The sequence below is a fragment of the Nicotiana attenuata genome, chromosome 9, assembly GCF_001879085.1.
Source record: "Nicotiana attenuata strain UT chromosome 9, NIATTr2, whole genome shotgun sequence".
NCBI classification, from domain to species: domain Eukaryota; kingdom Viridiplantae; phylum Streptophyta; class Magnoliopsida; order Solanales; family Solanaceae; genus Nicotiana; species Nicotiana attenuata.
The window spans coordinates 16770775-16790035 of record NC_031997.1 but is presented as its reverse complement, the minus strand read 5'-3'; the positions used below and the strand labels follow the sequence as shown (position 1 = coordinate 16790035).

The 19261-nt window shown below is 39.5% G+C and overlaps 1 protein-coding gene across 1 annotated transcript; it reads left to right on the top strand.

Moving 5' to 3' along the window:
• Positions 12321-19019, top strand: LOC109232112 (U1 small nuclear ribonucleoprotein 70 kDa). Its single transcript, XM_019397774.1, has 9 exons — positions 12321-12524; positions 13326-13424; positions 13496-13932; positions 14662-14728; positions 14832-14885; positions 17309-17377; positions 17511-17576; positions 17664-17732; positions 18775-19019. Exons 1-9 carry the CDS (start codon positions 12414-12416, stop codon positions 18814-18816), a joined length of 1014 nt encoding a protein of 337 aa, XP_019253319.1. The 5' UTR covers positions 12321-12413; the 3' UTR covers positions 18817-19019.

The following is a 19261-nucleotide window of genomic DNA, read 5'->3' as shown; positions in this document are numbered from 1 at the left end:
AAGGTGGCCTAGAATGATTGCCAGTTGCTCTTGTAGCACCCTTACCACATCAACAACTTGTTTTTCTTCAGCATCATCGGGAGTTATGCCTATCGTGGACCGGTGTGACATTATTCCCTTATTATGAGTGTCACTAATTGAATCCTCGAAATGAGGTTGGTCTCCTCGAACCTCAAGATTATGTGTGTTGTTAACACTGTTATCTGTCATTTCTTATGATTTTTTCTAAGACACATAATCAAAACACGTTACTAAAAGGGGCAAGGATCAACTTAATTACACGGTTGTTTAGGCCCCTCGGTAGGCGCCAAACTGTTTACCCATAAAACGGTACAACTTAATTTATACGTGGGTTCTAGACAAGTGAATTAATTTGATCATATAAACTAATAAAATAATTGAAGGAATATATAGCACTTAGCATTGAGATGAAGACAAAAAAGTAGAAACAATGATTCCGGTAACGAGGCCTCCAGGCGCAACAGTAATAAGAACAAAAAGTAAGTGTTACATCTCACGTTTTCGTACGTTAAAGTTTCGTCTTCAGTTAATTGGCGTAGACTGGGGGATGAGATTTTCTTGAGATCATAAGCATTTATGCTATTTATAACAAGCAATAAGTAAGTTTCGTGAAAGATAAAGGGTAAACGAATCAAAGAAAATGAGTTTCATTAAAGGTTGTTGATTTGGGATAAAATACGGCTCGAGCAATAATACCCATATTTATGGACTAGTGACATACAAGGTACTACATGACCATGATAGTATGACGTATAAGGTGTATTAAAAATGAGTATTATTTTAAGTAATTTGAGATACTTCTTAATTACATGGGTAATTGGTTAATTATTGGTTTAATGGGAGATTAACCATGTAATTAAGGATTTGTGGATAATTGTAGGTGGGGACAATCCCCCCCCCCCCCTCACGTGGTAGCAAGTAGAGGAGGATTGGATAATGACTTGACATTGGACAATCAATTAATATGACACATGGATTATATTCTAAGACACTCCTTGCAAACACATAGAAAGAAAAGTCATAATACTCATCCCTACACTTATCTTGAATGAACACCAAAATCCATTTCGTAAGTGGATTATAAAAAATGTAAAGCCAAGAACTCTTATCTTGAATGAATACCAAAATCCATTTCGTAAGTGGGTTTTACAGAATGCAAAGTCAAGAACTCTTATCTTGAATTAATACAAAAAATTCATTTGGTAAGTGAGTTATACAGAATGCAAAGCCAAGGACGATAGTCACTCCATATTATAATAGCAATGGGATTTTTCGATTCTAAGGGAGTACGGTGTAATTCTTCTCAAGAATATCACACGAATTTTTCCCTACTCCAGGTATGTTAAGGCTAAGCCCTTCCTTCATTTTGGCATGATCTCGTAATTACATGTGTTTGATAACGAGACATAAAGAGAAATTCATATTCCGGAATTTATGTATATTTTCCTAGTCTCATAAGTTACAACATTCTTCCTTATCGAGACTTCATATTCAATTTAGTATTGTTTTCTTCCAGTCAAAAGAGCAGAGAGCCTATACATACAATATTATAGTATTTTCACCACCATCGAGCTATAATCGGTGGGTAGGCCCCTATTGGGCAATCTCAGATCAGATGGTAAGTTATATACCGAGCCAACTGTGGCCGAGCGCCTATGAGCGAGCCCAGCATGGCCGAGATACAGAACCTAGTATGGTCGAGCGCCTATGAGCGATCCTACTACGGTAGAGCAATTATATATACCGAGCCTTATAAGGCCGAACAGCTATTTTACTTACTATATTGAGAGAGTTGAGTCAATATCAGAGGGTGAGCATATCTTCAGATTATCTTTGACTCCCAGTTACTTTCACTTATTATATTAGCAGTTTAGTTTCAGCTTTCAGTTATTTTATTGCCTTGCATACTCGGTACATTATTTCGTACTAACGTCCCTTTTTCTGAGGACGCTGCATTTCATGCGTACAGGTTCAGACAGACAGGTGGGTAGACCTCCTCAGTAGGTTTGCCCGAGTTCAGCTTTATCGGTAAGCTCCACGTCCTTCGGAGTTGCCGGGTCTAGAAGTTTTGTGTACATCTGGTGTATATATGTATATAGGTTATGGGTGGGTCGGGGCCCTATTCTGATCACGGTACATCCATCAGTAGAGGCTTGCAATATCCTAGTAGTTAGTGCAGTATGTTAGGCTTGTAGGCCTTTTATGCATATTTTATTGGTTTGTCAGTTGTAGTAGTTGTGACGACCTTGCCGGCCCAGCTTTATATTGATGTGTAGTCAGGGTTAGTTTCCATTCAGTTTTATATTTTGCTTCGCAAATTGTCTTGCAATGTGGCCCATGGCCAAAGTATGGCATTATATGTTCAGAGTCCCTTAGTCGCAAGTTGGTATGCGGGGATAGGTGAGGCACTGGGTGCCGATCGCCCCCCAGGTTCAGGGCATGACAAAAGTGGTATCAGAGCAGTTCTGTCCTAGGGAGTCTACAAGTCGTGTGTAGTAGGATCTTGTTTATAGATGTGTGGTGCACCACATTATATAAGCAGGGGACTACATGGCATTTAGGAGTTGGTTACTCTTCTTTCAAATCTAAATCGTGCTGTAGAACTGAGTTATAGGAAATTTGAGTTAAACTTACGTGTTGGCATTTGCATGCACAGATGACGGTGAGTAGGAAGACTACGACTAGCCAAAGGAGAGATACAGCAGTAGGTGAGGGGACTAGCAGGTTACCCCAGTAGATGGGGCCCAATCCGAGGCCCAGGGAGAGACCCCTACTCAGCCATTACCGGCTCCTCCACCACCTGAGGAGATTCCTAGGGAGACCGCACATCCAGTTCCCCCTCCGCTTCCATCAGATCAGGACTTGAAGAGTGCGGTACATTTGTTGACACAGTTGGTAGCTACCCAGCAACAGGCTAGGGCATCCGCTAGTGCAGAATCTTCTGTGGGGTCTAGGAGTTCAAGGGTCCGAGAGTTTATTGCTTTGAGTCCCACAGAGTTCACGGGGACAGATCAGAGGGAGGACCCGCAGGATTTCATAGATCAGCTTCACAGGATCTTTCGGGTTATGAATGCCACGGAGAAAGAGGCAATTGAGCTAGCAGCTTTTTGACTCCGAGATATAGCCATCATTTGGTACGAGGGATGGGAAAGGTCCAGGGGACGTGATGCACCTCCAGCTATTTGGGAGAATTTTTCGGATACCTTCCTTGACCAGTACTTACCGTGGGAGATCTGACAGGCTCGAGTCGATCAGTTTATAGCCCTCAAGTAGAGCAATATGAGTGTTCAAGAGTATAGTCTCCGTTTTGACTCATTGGCCAGATATGCACCATCCATAGTTGCTACTATGCGGGACATGATTCATAGGTTTATAGCAGGATTGGCCCCAGAGTTGACCGAGGCATGTGCCACTGCTGCATTGCAGGATAGTATGGATATCTCCCGGATTCAGGCATTCGCCCAAACTATAGAAAGGGGTAGGCGTCAGCAGCAGGGTAGAGAGAGGACTGAGTCAGGACAGTGTAAGAGGATGAGATTTGCTAGGTCTCAGGAGCAGTCTTAGAGTAGTTATAGGCCCCAGTACTTCGAACGGCCACCTAGGCCTCCGCCACCTCAGTTACAAGGTAACAGGTATGACCGTTATACTCAGTCAGGAGCAGATGAGAGCTCAAGGGCGTCGGGTTTACAACGACAACGGGGTTCAGGGCAGACATGGTCATTTTCGTCGTGGTGTGACCTCTATGGTAAAGGACACTTGCGCCAATGCCGAGCCGGTTCTGATGCTTGTTATACATGTGGAAGTCCGGGGCATATGATGCGAGATTGCCTAAATAGAGATTTTGGAGGTATGACACCACAAGCGAATTCAACAACAAGATCATCTATGTCCGTGCATCCTTCAGGGCGCGAGTCTCAGTCTTCGGCTGGTAGAAGTCGAGGCAAAGGTAGATGTTCCAGTTCAGGTGATAACCAGAATCGTAGCTATGCTTTAGCGGGTCAATAGGACCAGGAGTCTTCACCAGACGTTGTGACAGGTATGTTAACCATTTGCTCTTACGATGCTTATGCCTTGATAGACCCAGGATCTACTTTATCGTGTATTACCCCATTTGTCGCGAGGAAGTTTGGTATAGTACCTAAAATACTAAGTGATCCTTTTGCGGTATCTACAGCGGTCGGAGAATCGATTATTGCTAGACGGGTTTACCGAGGTTGTACGGTGTCAGTTTGTGGACGTCATACCTTAGCCGACCTAGTTGAGCTAGAGATGTTAGATTTTGATGTTATCATGGGCATGGACTGGTTGGCAGCTTGCTATGACACAGTTGATTGTCGAGCAAAGATAGAAGATTTCATTTTCAGGGTGAGCTAATCCTTGAATGGGTTGGTAATACAGCGACACCCAGAGGTAGGTTTATTTCCTATCTGAAGGCGAGGAAAATAATAGCCAAAGAGTGCATTTATCATATTGTGCAGGTTAGAGATGCAGATACTGAGATACCTACACTTCAGTCTATTCCAGTAGTCAAAGAGTACGCATATGTATTCCCAGATGAACTTCCAGGTATTCCTCTAGAGCGAGAGATTGATTTTGGCATCGATTTGCTTCCGGGAACTCAACCAATATCCATCCCTCCGTATAGAATGGCACCTGCCGAATTGAAGGAGTTGAAGGAGCAGTTAAAAGATTGTTGGGGAAAGGTTTCATCAGGCCCAGTACCTCACCTTGGGGTGCACCAGTACTGTTTGTGCGGAAGAAAGACGGCTCGCTGAGGATGTGTATCGATTATAGGCAACTAACAAGGTAACTATTAAGAATAAGTATCCACTTCTAAGGAAGATGACTTGTTTGATTAGTTGCAGGGAGCTAGATGCTTTTCAAAGATAGATTTAAGGTCGGGGTACCACTAGGTCAGAGTTCCGTAGAAAGATATTCCCAAGACAGCCTTCAGGACCCGATATGGCCACTTCGAGTTCCTTGTCATGTCCTTCGGGTTGACGAATGCACCTGCTGTATTTATGGACTTGATGAATAGCCTATTCCGGTCATTTTTAAATCTGTTCGTGATAGTATTTATTGATGATATTGGTTTAACCTGTGAGCGGTACTCCAATCCTCCGTGATAGTAAATTGTATGCTAAGTTTTCTAAATGTGAGTTCTGGTTGACGTCTGTAGCATTCTTGGGGCACATTGTATCCGATGGAGGTATAAAGGTAGACAATTAGAAGATTGAGGCTGTGAAATCCTGGCCTAGACCTACCACTCCGACAAAGATTCGTAGCTTTCTAGGCTTAGCAGAATACTACCGGAGGGTCGTAGAGGGGTTTTCTCCCCTTTCGGCACCATTAACGAAGTTGACGCAGAAAGTAACTAAGTTTTTGTGGACCGAGGCTTGCGAGCAGAGTTTCCAGGAGCTTAAGAACAGGTTGACCTCAGCACCAGTTCTAGCACTTCCAGAGGGTCCAGATGGTTATGCCATATATTGTGATGCCTCAAGTGTCGGGTTAGGATGTGTCCTGATGCAACGTGGGAAAGTAATTGCGTATGCTTCAAGTCAGTTAAGGAAGCACGAGCAGAATTATCCGACCCACAACCTCGAGTTAGCTGCGGTTGTCCATGCACTTAAGATATGGCGTCATTATTTATATGGTGTTCATGTTGATGTATTTACAGATCATAAAAGCCTGCAATATATCTTCAAGAAAAAAGAGTTGAATTTGTGACAGAGGTGATGACTTGAGTTATTGAAAGATTACGATGTTAACATTCTCTACCATCCAGGGAAAGCTAATGTGGTAGCAGATTAAGTCGCCGATCTATGGGTAGCTTTAGGGCTGTGCATAATTTGGTAAATACCGAATTACCGTACCGAAATAAAAAATTAGGTATTCGGTATGGTATTTGGTTTAAGTTTTTAAAAAAAAAATGGTATTAGGTATGTTATTTGGTATTTTAAAATGAAATACCGAAATGCCGATATCATACCGAAATATATATTATATTACACAATACACATTTTATTAATTATAACAAAAGTATAAGAAATCTAAAATTTTACTTTCTTTAACTCTCTAAGTTCATCAATTAACTCTAAGCAAGTAACAAGCCATTTCTCTAAGTCTTCTCTCTCTAGGTTGGTATATGTTAGTTTTGGACAAAACTTTTGTCAACAAACATTTTTAGTTTTTTACTTTTGAGTACTTTAGTTAAGTATATTATGCCGTCTATGACTCTATGCACTAGTTAGTATTCAAACAGAATAAACCGAAATTACCAAACCGAATAAACCGAAACCAAAAAGAGAAAAATCGAACCATACCGAATTTAATTGGGTACGGTATTGGTATAGCATTTTACGAAATAGAATGCCGAAAATACCGAACCGAAATGTCTAAATACCGTACCGACCGACGAACACCCCTAGGTAGCTTAGCATATGTAGAAGCCGAGAAAAGACAATTAACTAGAGAGATTCATCAATTGGCTTGTTTGGGGGTTCGGTTAGTAGACTCTGGCGATGGTGGAGTTGTACTCCAAAATACTGCAAAATCATCTCTCATAGCTGAAGTAAAGGAGAGGCAGTACGAGGACCTAGAGTTGGTTGAGTTGAGAGAGCGAGTTCCGCAATAGAAGAAGTCATTGTTAGAGCTCAAGGGAGATGGGGTTCTCAGATATAGGGGTCGTCTATGTGTTCCACATGTAGCAGGGCTACGAGACAGGATTATGTCAGAGGCACATTATTCGTGGTACTCCATTCACACGAAGATGTACCATGACATTAAGGATGTGTACTGGTGGAACGATATGAAGAAGAACATTGCTAAGTTTGTCGCTCAGTGTCCTAGTTGCCAACAGGTGAAGGTAGAGCACCAGAAGCCCGGAGGTCTAATGCAGACTATAGAGATCCCGACATGGAAATGGGAGGCAATAAACATGTACTTTATCACGGGTTTACCTCGTTCTCATCGTAAGTTCGATTCCATATGGGTGATAGTCGATAGGCTCACAAAATCAGCTCATTTCCTACCGGTCAGATCTTCATATACAGTAGAAGATTACGCAAAGTTATATATTAAAGAGATAATGCAGCTACACGGAGTACCAGTATCTATTATATCTGGCCGTGGGGCCCAGTTTACAGCACATTTTTGGAGGTCATTTAAGAGAGGTCTAGGGACTTAAGTGAATCTCAGCACAACTTTTCATCCACAGACTGATGGACAAGCCGAGCGCACAATTCAGACGCTCGAGGATATGTTACGAACATATGTGTTGGATTTTAAAAGAAGTTGAGATGAACATTTATCTCTTATCGAGTTTGCATAAAATAACAGTTACCACTCCAATATCCAGATGGCTCTGTACGAGTCTTTGTATGGGCGTAAGTGTAGATCTCCTATAGGGTGGTTTAATGTTGGAGAATCTAGGTTACATGGGCCAGACCTGGTTCAGCAGGTCGTAGAGAAAGTAAAGTTTATCCGGGAGTGACTGTTGACAGCCCAGAGTCGTCAGAAGTCATATTCTGACATGCGGCGACGCGACTTAGAGTTCGGGGTTAATGACAGGGTATTCTTAAAGGTGTCACCTATGAAGGGCGTGATGAGGTTTGGTAAGAAAGGCATGCTTAGCCCACGGTATATTGGGCCTTATAGGATCATTGAGAGAGTTGGCCAAGTAGCTTATGAGTTAGAATTGCCCTCGGAATTGGAGTCCGTCCATCAAGTTTTCACGTATCTATGTTACGGAAGTGCATTGGCGATCCTACTCGAGTGGTGCCCACAGATGATGCACAGATTACGGTGGACTTGTCATACGAGGATATTCCAGTTGCCATCCTAGACCGACAAATCCGTAAGCTACGAAATAAGGAGTTAGCCTCCGTGAAGGTTTATGGAGAAGCAAAAATGTGGAAGAGATGACGTGGGAAGCGGAGGAAGAAATGAAGTCTAAATACCCCCACCTATTTCAAATTGAAGATACGGCTCGAGGTGGGATACCTCAGCACAGCTCTATTCAGGCCAATAGGTCATTAGGCAAACTCTTATTTTTTACTTTCAGAATTTATAATGGACAGTTGTGTGAAGCCAAGTGTTGCTATTTATAAACATTGGCCATGTATGGCATGTATAGTATTTTTTTAGGTTGCGTACGGGTTGGTTTTAGTCTGGTGCACGGAGAAGACTCTGGAAAATTTTTCCCAAAGTCTCTAAGAGTAAACATTCGAGGACGAATGTTTCTAAGGGGGGAAGGATGTTACATCTTGCGTTTTCGTACGTTAAGGTTTCGTCTTCAGTTAATTGACGTAGACTCGGGGATGAGATTTCTTGAGATCATAAGCATTTATGCTATTTATAACAAGTAATAAGTAGGTGCCGTGAAAGATAAAGGGTAAACGAATCAAAGAAAGTGACTTTCATTGAAGGTTGTTGATTTGGGATAAAATACGGTCTGAGCAAAAATACCAGGTATTTATGGACTAGTGCCATACAAGGTACTACATGACCATGATAGTATGATGTATAAGGTATATTAAAAATGAGTAGTATTTTAAGTAATTTGTGATAATTCTTAATTACGTGGGTAATTGGTTAATTATTGATTTAATGTGAGATTAACCATGTAATTAAGGATTTGTGGATAATTGGGTGGGGACAAAGCCCCCCCACGTGGCTGCAAGTAGAGGAGGATTGGATAATGACTTGACTTTAGACAATCAATTAAGATGACAACAACAACAACAACATACCAGCATAATCCCACAAGTGGGGTCTAGGAAGGGTAGTGTGTACGCAGACCTTACCCCTACCTGGCGAGATAGAGATTGTTTCCAATAGACCCTCGGCTCAAGAAAATGTAAAAAGATAGAAAGGAAGAAGACGAAGGAGAAAGAGGAAGAAGAAAGAAAAAAAATAGAGGGACGAAGGACGATAAGGAAAAGGGGAGAAAGACAACTATATTAACAACAACAACAACAATGAAACCAATAACATAGAATAGCATCAAACAATAGCAAACTGGAACATACGATATACAGAGCGAACGACAAGGAAGCTGCTAATACTACTAAAAAAGAACGAGGAACTCTCGACTACCTACTAGCCAACTACCCTAATCTTCGACCTCCATACCCTTCTATCCTCGATCATGTCCTCAGTGAGCTGAAGTAGCGCCATATATTACCTAATCACCTCTCCCCAATACTTCTTCGGCCGTCCTCTACCCCTTCTCAGACCCGCCACGGCCATCCTCTCACACCTCCTAACAGGGGCATCCGTACTCCTCCTCTGCACGTGCCCGAACCATCTCAACCTCAACTCCCTCATCTTGTCCTCCATGGGAGCCACTCCCACTTTGTCCCGAATAACTTCGTTCCTAATCTTATCTCTCCTGGTATGCCCACACATCCATCTCAGCATCCTCATTTCTGCTACTTTCATCCTCTGAACATGGGAGTTCTTGACTGGCCAACATTCAGCCCTATACAACATAGTAGGTCTAACCACCACTCTGTAAAACTTACCCTTGAGTCTTGGTGGCGCCTTCTTATCACACAAAACACCTGATGCGAGCCTCCATTTCATCTACCCCGCACCGATACGGTGGGAGACCTCATCATCAATCTCCCCGTTACCCTGGATTACAGACCCGAGATACTTAAAACTACCCCTCCTTGGGATGACTTGGGTATCAATTAAGATGACACATGGATTATATTCTAAGACACTCCTTGCAAACACATAGAAAGAGAAGTCATAATACTCATCCCTACACTTATCTTGAAATCCAGTGGGTTATACAAAATACAAAGCCAAGAACTCTTATCTTGAATGAACACCAAAATCCATTTCGTAAGTGAGTTATACAGAATGCAAAGCCAAGAACTCTTATCTTGAATTAATATCAAAAATTCATTTGGTAAGTGAGTTATACAGAATGCAAAGCCAAGGACGATAGTCACTCCATATTATAATAGGAACGAGATTTTTCGATTCTAAGGGAGTATAGTGTAATCCTTTTCAAGAATATCACACGGATTTTTGCCTACTCCAGGTATGTTAAGGCTAAGCCCTTCCTTCATTTTGGCATGATCTCGTAATTACATGTGTTTGATAACGAGACATAAAGAGAAATTCATATTCCGGAATTTATGTATATTTTCCTAGTCTGATAAGTTACAACATTCTTCCTTATCGAGATTTCATATTCAATTTAGTATTGTTTTCTTCCAATCAAAAGAGCAGAGACCCTATACATATAATATTACAGTATTTTCACTATCATCGAGCTATAATCGGTAGGCAGGCCCCTATTGGGCAACCTATTATCAAATGGTAAGTTATATACCGAGCCTACTGTGGTCGAGTGCCTATGAGCGAGCCCAGCATGGCCGAGATACAAAGCCTAGTATGGCCAAGCGCCTATGAGCGAGCCTACCACGGCAGAGCGGTTATATATATCGAGCCCTATAAGGTCGGACAACTATTTTACTTACTATATTCTGAGAGTTGAGTCAGTATCAACAGGTGAGCATATCTTCAGATTATCTTTGCCTCCCGTTACTTTTAGTTATTATATTACCAGTTCAGTTTCAGCTTTCAGTTATTTTATTGCCTTGCATATTCGGTACATTTCGTACTGACGTCCCTTTTTCTGGGGACGCTGCATTTCATGCGTGCAGGTTCAGACAGACAGGCGGGTAGACCTCCTCAGTAGGTGTTGCCGGCAGCTTTATCGGTAAGCTCCACGTCCTTCAGAGTCTCCGGGTCTAGAAGTTTTGTGCACATCTGGTGTATATATGTATGTAGGTTATGGGTAGGTCGGGGCCGTGTTTCGATCATGGTACATCCATCAGTAGAGGCTTGTAGACATATCCTAGCAATTAGTGCAGTATGTTAGGCTTGTAGGCCTTGTATGTATATTTTGTTGGTTTGTCAACTGTAGTAGTTATGACGACCTTGCCAACCCAGCTTTATATTGATGTTTAGTCAGCGTTAGTTTTCATTCAGTTTTATATTTTGCTTAGCAAATTGTCTTGCAATGTGGCCCAGGACCAAAGTATGGCATTATATGTTCAGAGTCCCTTAGTCGCGAGTTGGTACGCAAGGATAGGCGAGGCACCGGGTGCCGGTCTCGCCCCCAGGTTCGGGGCGTGACAGTAAGAAGATAAAGTTGTATAGAGCTTTGAATACATTATAGTATCAGTTTTCCAGAAAATTCCTCCCCCCCCCCCCACAATGAGAATAGAGCTCACTATTTATAACTACGTCTAAAGAACAAGGTCATAGCATCGTACCCTTCTTTAATGTCAATTATGATGGCCATTGATGTAGGTGTAACGACGATCATAAATGACAAATTCTTTGTAACGGACATTGCACTCAATGCTATGAATATTCTTCATTAATGCTGCCGGGCGAGGATATTTATTGCCTCTTTAAATGTGTCATTCCTTCCGATACCAAATGGAATAATTGCCTTTGGTTCCACGTGTCATTCTTTTAACCGGCCACCTGCCATAGCATATTTACCCTATCAATTAATCCTAAATATAAGGGATAATTATGTATAATACCTTATGTATGGGTTATTTGTCTTTTCCAATGACTAATTAGAGTAATAGCCTGTTTGGCCAAGCTTCTTTTAAGGCAAAATACTTTTTTTTAGCCAAAAGTACTTTTTTTTTCTCTAAAATTAAAGTGTTTGGCCAAGCTTTTGAAAAGAAAAAAGTGCTTTTGAGGAGAAGCAGAAGCAGTTTTGGAGAAGTAGAACAAAGTAGCTTCTCTCCAAAAGCACTTTTCTGAAAAGCACTTTTGAGATAAATACACTTAGAAGCAGTTTTTTAAAGCTTGGCCAAACACTAATTGCTGCTCAGAAGTACTTTTCAAATTAATAGCCCGTTTGGTCAAGCTGCAAAAATCAGCTTATTTTGAGAAGTGCTTTGTTTCAAAAGTGCTTTTCTCAAAAGTACTTTTGGTGAGAATCAGTTTGTGTTTGGCTAATTAGTTTGAAAAGCAGTTCTGAGCTGCAATTAGTGTTTGATCAAACTGCTTCTAAGTGTATTTTTCTCAAAAGTGCTTTTGGAGAGAAGCTACTTTTTTCTGCTTCTCCAAAACTGCTTCTGCTTCTCCTCAAAAGCACTTTTTTTCCTTCCAAAAGCTTGGCCAAACACCTCAATTTTTGGCCAAAAGTGCTTCTGGCAAAAAAAAAAGCACTTTTGGCCAAAAAGAAGCTTGACCAAACAGGCTATAATTAGCCAATCACAAAAGTGCTTCTTGCCAAAACTACTTTTTTAGAAAAACGACTTCTCTTGGCCAAACGGGCTATAATCTATCCTATTCCCACAATAACAAAGACAATTAAGCCGTTGCAACGTTGTGCAGGAGAAAGAATGACAGTTGACGACGAGAGCTCGATATATGTGGGAGGGCTTCCCTACAGCGCCACCGAAGAAACTCTCCGTCGAGTCTTCGATGTTTACGGTGCTGTTGTAGGCATTAAGGTCTTAATCATACTATGTTTTACTATTTATCTCAGCTTATGCCATAAATTAGGGTTTTTTCGAATTGGAATTCCATCGGATTTTGCCAAGGCAAAACGGGATTTTCTGTGAGCTTCTTGATTTTAACACCAAGTCCTAATTGTTCATTTTAAATTTGTTCTGTTTTCCCCCCTACTAGAATAGTTGCATAAGTTATGTTAGCTTGTTGTTAATTGAATAAAAGGTTAGATCGTTACAGCATGAACATGTTTTGGTTCCCATTTGAAGAATTAAGCTATTTTACTGAATGGTAAGAAAGACTCCTTGCCTTTATATGGTAAGTGGTTGGTACTGAAAAACTGATGTGCCTAAAATCAGGGTTGGTTAAGGTGATGCCTACAGAAGTAAAAAAGTTAGTTAAGCTTGTTATGACTCTTTGGATTAATATCAAGCCCCGTTAAACATTTTACTATGAACCCAAGTTTCTTACATGCTGAAAAGGTTGTGGCTTCGTGTGTTTGAATTAGAGGAGCATGGATTCAGTAATTTTGACTGCATTTGGTTTCCAGTTAAATCATGCAGTTTTTGTTGTACTTGGCATCATTTTGTTCCTCGAAATTGAAGTTGTGATTCAAACATATAAATGATTTCTCTGTATGACTAGATAGGGTCATTGTGATAAGTAGCCACATCTGCTTGTGCTTTAGTTGAAAACAGTATCTTAGAATCATGGCCAGTAGGTAATATTGTCAGACGGCTGCAATAGCTTTTTCTTTTTCTGCATTTATTTTTATTTTCAGAAGTTGGACGTTTTACTTTCAGATAATCAATGACCGTAAGGTTGGGGGAAAATGTTATGGCTTTGTCACCTTCACTAATCCTCGGTCAGCCACGCGTGCCATCAATGAAGTGGATGGGAGGGTATTTTCTGATCTCTCTGTTATGTAGCTTATAATTACAAAAGTGATATAAATAACATATATTTCCACCAGACTATTGATGGGCGAGTTGTAAGAGTAAATGAAGTGACTACAAGAGGTGGCAGATCAGATTTTGGTCGAGAAAGTATTCGGCATTCTGAGAGAGGGGTGAGAGGTGGTGATACGGATCGAGACTGGGAAAGAGGCTATGATCATGATGATAACAGACGTAGGAATGGGCATAGAGAGCATTCTCGAGATCGCGATCACAAGAGGGAGAGAGGATATGACCGAAATCGTGATCGTGGTCGATCACGAGATTATCAAGTCAATAGAGATGGGGGTGCTGATGATGAAAGTCGTTTGGAGGATGTTGAGCCGGAAGATGAAAGGATTCGAGAAAGTAGCTGGGAAAGAGAGAGGGACCAGCCTAGAAAGATGCAGAAAACCAACAGTAACCATAAAAGCAGAGATAGAGAGAAGGATCAAATGCCTAAGCTACTGCCCCGGTAGGACGTACATTACTTAATGTGTTGCTGCTAGTTTTTAAGCTACTAAATTGGTTGAGCATACTCTGCGTTATATACTGCTGGTACTCATTATTATTCTACATTGTGTATATTCTCTACTGATTGGTCATTGGTGGTTTCTGAAAAGTGGTAGGAAGGGTCAAGTAATTTTGTGCAGAGGCATATTAGTGTGATTCTGCCACTTTCCACCTTGGATATGTCTTTTTGATACATTATTTCTCTATAACTCATGTTTGCGGCTTGCAACCACATTAAAGTGGATTGCCTGTTATCAAATTGTACAAATTTGGTTTGATTTTTTGATTATTCTTCATTTACACTAGAAAATTGAGTAGAGTATCAACCACTTAACTGATATTTGAGGCATGCCGGAAGAAATTATGCTGATGTTTCATGTACGATTTACTTCTTTGGGAACTTTTTATTTGGCATATGTTCTTATGCAGATATATTATTACATTCTGCGGAAACATATAGATTTGCAGACCTCATTAGTTATATTTTGCACTTACTTATGATGGAAACTTGTGCAATTGTTACTATTAATTTAGTGTTCACCGTAGCTTGAAACCATTTATCCTATGTTTGCTTGGTAGCTCGGGTCTTTTCTTGTTTTGGTTGACAATGTAAAATCAATCCCCTTCTTGATGGTGAATCTAACTTAGATGAGCATAATGGACAGTTTTAATGGAAGTCTTATTTGAACAGGTCTAATTTAGACGACCATGTTAGTAGAGAGCTGTCAGCTGAGTCAAGTGAGAATGATCAGCATCAGGTAGACCATTGCTTTAAAAAATGATTTAAATCTTAGAATTTGAAACTTCGTAGTTGGTGTTAGTGCTTTATTTCATGTGTTACTTTGTTTTAATTTTATTCAGATGGAAAGGCAAACAGAAATTTCAGGTCGGAAACTTGAAGAACTTAAGAAAAAGGTAACTGAAGCATAGTAGATCAACAATTTCTTTATTTGTGTGTTATAAGTAGTTTAAAATGATGGTCAGGCACGTCACTCCTTGAAATTGATAAGTGTGAATAGTTTCACTTGTGCTAAAATGAAATGAATGGTTAGATTGCTTCCAAGTTTTGCTTGATGGAGGATAATTTCAAATTCCAGCACATTTACCATCAGAAAAATCGCTTGAGATATAAGCTAGAACTATTAGTATTTGAAATTCTTGATTCTTTGCATGTCACGAGTTGATAAAATAATCCAACAATTACACCTCCGTTCCAAATAAGTTGGGGTCGGCTATATGAATCCTCACTAATTATGTTTCTCCGTTTGAATTCCTCTTAGGTCAACATTATGCCAACAAAGATCATTAATAAAGAGTACAGAAAAGCCCTCTAGATTTTTATTGGCATAAAAATCTCCGATGGAGCTAAAAGAAACTCCTAAAAAGAATTGAAACCTAAAGTAAATGTACTAACATATCCAAAATATATTCCCAACTAATTTGACTATATAGATTTTTTCCTTCCATTGTGTCTATCTTTTGCTAAGCTTGCGTGGGTTCCAAGAAATTATGTCTTTCAAGACATCTTATTTCCATGTGATTTTAGGTCTACGTCGTCCCTTTTTAACACCTTCACTTGTTGTGATTTCATGCCTACAAATTGGTGCATCTGGATATAGACTTGGGACATGACCAAATCATCTGAAACGACATTTTCTCATTTTATCCTCAATATGTGCTACTTGCATCTTTTGGAGAATGTGATCATATCTAATTTTATATGACCTCTCATCCATCTTAGCATCTGCATTTCTGCGACACTTATCTTTTGGATGTGCACTTTAATGGCTCAACATTCACTCCCATATTCATTGCTGGTCTTATAATGTTTTATAGAACTTATCTTTTTAGGTATCCTTCTATCACATAAGACCTCGATAATAATTCCTCATTTCAACCATTCAATTTTGAATATGCGTAGCATCATCATTTATCATTTCATTCTCCTGGAACAACGAGTCTAAATATTTGAATTATTGCATTTAAGCACCACAATCCCGTTTAGTCTCACCTTAACTTCACTCTTCTTGTGCTGACTAAACTTGCAGCGCATATATTCAATCATACTATCCTAAAAACTTTGCTTTCTAGAGTGTTTCTCCATAATTCAAACATTTAATTGATACCCTTGCTGGTTATTGATTAGCACAATATTATCAACAAATAGCATACACCATGAGACCTTATTTTATATTGTGTTGGTTAACTCATCCATGACTAAAGCCCAACAAGTACAAGCTCAATGGTGAACCCTGATATAAATCTACAGTATAGGGAACTTCTTTGTATATTTTACTATTGTTCTCACGCTGGTGATAGATCCTCAATATATGTCCTTTATGTCATTTTTATATTTAATATCAATTCCTTTCTTCTCCAACCGTAACCAAAGGACCCTTCTTGATCTCAATAAACAAAATGTATAGATTTTTCTTCCTCTCGTGATAAATTTCATCAATCTTCTTAGTAAGAATATCCCTCCATTATTGATCTGCTGGCATATATCCAAATTAATTCTCTATCACCCTTGTAGAATCCCTAAGTCTATTGGCTCTATTATATTACTGCCTCCGTTCCAATTTATGTAAACCTGTTTTACTGGGCACGGAGCTTAAGAAAAAATGAAGACTTTTTGAATTTGTGGTCATAAACAAGTCAAAAAGGGGTCCAGAGTATTTGTGTGGTTATAAAAGCTTCTCATTAAGGGTAGAATTGGAAGTTTAAGCTAAATTGTTTTCAAATTTAGAAAGGGGTCATTCTTTTTGGAATGGACCAAAAAGGAAATAGTTTCACATAAACTGGAACGGAGGGAGTATTACTTATCAAAAAAGAATTAAGTCTAAGGCTCTCACTCTTTCTAAGAGTTTCATCCTATGATTCCTAAGTTTAATGCCACAATAGTTAAAAAAGATGTCACAACAGTTAATATCTTCTTTGTTCTTTCTCCACTCATCGGGCATCCTACCATTTCTTAGAATAGCATTAAATAGCTTGTTGAGCCATCCTATTCCAATCTCTCCAAAACACCTCCAAACATCTATATACCATCGGGACCAGTGTCACGAGTTGATAGCACTTCAAAAGTCTTATTTTACTTATTTCATTGATTATCCACCTGCAATTATGGACCATGTATTACATTTTGGTTTTCCCTTACCATTTTGTTACTAGAAGAGAAACACCATAGTGACACCTTGTGTAATTGGCTCTGTGGTACCTTTTCCTACTTTGATAGGTTTTTTACTACATCTATATTTATAAACAAATGTTCTTTTGACTTTTGGATACAGTAGTAAGTTCTGCATTACCTGAATCTAATGTTTAGTGGACTTGATTAGGCGTCTTTGATGGAGGAATTGGTCAACGAGAAGCAAAATTTGGTGTCTAAGTTACAGGAAAGATCCAAGGTTATGATAAGTTGCAGGGTTTTCCTAGTAACATATTCTTTTCTACTACTATTCATGCTATCTCAGTGAGTTCCTTGAACATGGTTTAGATATTTTTTCTTCCTTCTCACTATCATCTGTTTGATGAAAACAGAAACTGGAGGATTCATTGACAGCTGCACAGAAGCTTACATCACAGAGACAGATGCAATTATCAAAGGTATCTCGGTATTATCAATTTTCTTCTCATAATAAATCTAATTACCTAATCCGTGCTAATTGTAGTGGTGTTTAATAATTTTTGTAGTTGTATAAACATTATGCACAAGTAAGAGAGTGTGGTGAAAGGCTTAAAATCTCAGAACAGGAACTACAGGTTAGTCTATCTTCTTGTGCCTGATTTTGATGGCAATGGAAACTATTGGGTTGTATGTAGAGAAATCCGATTGATCCTAATTCATATTGACTTGTGTCTGCATTATGCATTAAAAAGATCATATCTTAATTCAACCATGAGGTCTCAGGTTCAAGTCCAAGTGGAGACAATAACACTAGGTTATTTCTTTCCATCTGTCTAAGCCTTGGCGGATAGAGTTACCCAGTATCTTTGCTGGTGGGAGCCGAGGTGCACGCGAGCAGGCCCTTAAACCACCGTTATCCTAAAAAATAAGTATCATATCTTGAATCATTCTCTGCAGTGCACTGCCAATGTTGTACTGGCCCACCACAAGAGACTCTTGCATATTTAACATTCAAGTGAAATGATTGAATGATCTATAGGTACTCCAGGGTTATTGCATTCTTATCATTTATGTTAACTTAAGTTCGTGCTTGGGTATTTTTTGCTGTGACGTGATTGCTAATTTTACTGCAAGATGATGTAGGACATACTCTTTTTTAGTTATGATCTATGGTACATGGATCTGTTGTACATATCCAGTATGGGCATGGGCATATGGAAATATGCAATACGGGTTCAAGTTTCTTATATTTTGGCAAATTTTGAAGAATTAACACGAAGTACTTGCATGTATTTCACACCCGTTCAATAAGGGTATGTCAAGGCTAATGAAGGATCTGTACAACATAAGATAATGTGGCTGAAGAATACTGATGTGTACATTGAATCAGGGAAAGGATTATAGATTCTTTTTAAAACTTGGTATTCACTTGAGTTTGGTATTAGTTGCTTAACAGCGTTAGTGGTTCAATTCAATAAACCTCCTTTTCTATTTAGCTACTGGTCTCTGAACGAATGTTATTCCTGAAGTAGCTAATCTAGAAGTAGTATAAAATCATCATATCTTGCCTGTTTGTTGGTTAATTTATGCTTATTTAGCATGTCTTGAACGAGACCTCTGTTTTATTACACTCAACAATTGATGATATACACTAACAGAGAGAGGTTCTGCTTGCAGGCTCTGGTCCACTCCACGATGATGGAGGTAGAAATTGGTTGATATATTTGTGTATGTGGTGGGTCCGACAAGTAGCAGACATTGCCAATTAAACTAGGTTCAACAATTTTATTGCACTTCATATATGTTTGTATGACACTCATGTATCCAAACCTCTTTCTTGCCGATAATGTATTTCATATATGTTTGTATGGTGTTCATGTATGCGGTCCTCTTTCTTGGCCTAAATGCATGTTTTTTGGTCTCTCTCTACTAAAAGTACTGAATCTAGATGGTATTTTTCTCCTTTTGTCTTTTATTTATCTAAATCGTATTCTTTGGTCATGCAAATAGTAATCTCAAATAAGCATCAACTAGTAGATGTCTTATAGAAGTACAAATGAAAAGAAACACATTTGACAAGCATACAGTTAAAACTTTATGTGCTTTTGGCTGTAATAAACATGGATACGAAATAACCTTGTATCCTCTCTGTGTACGATGTCTT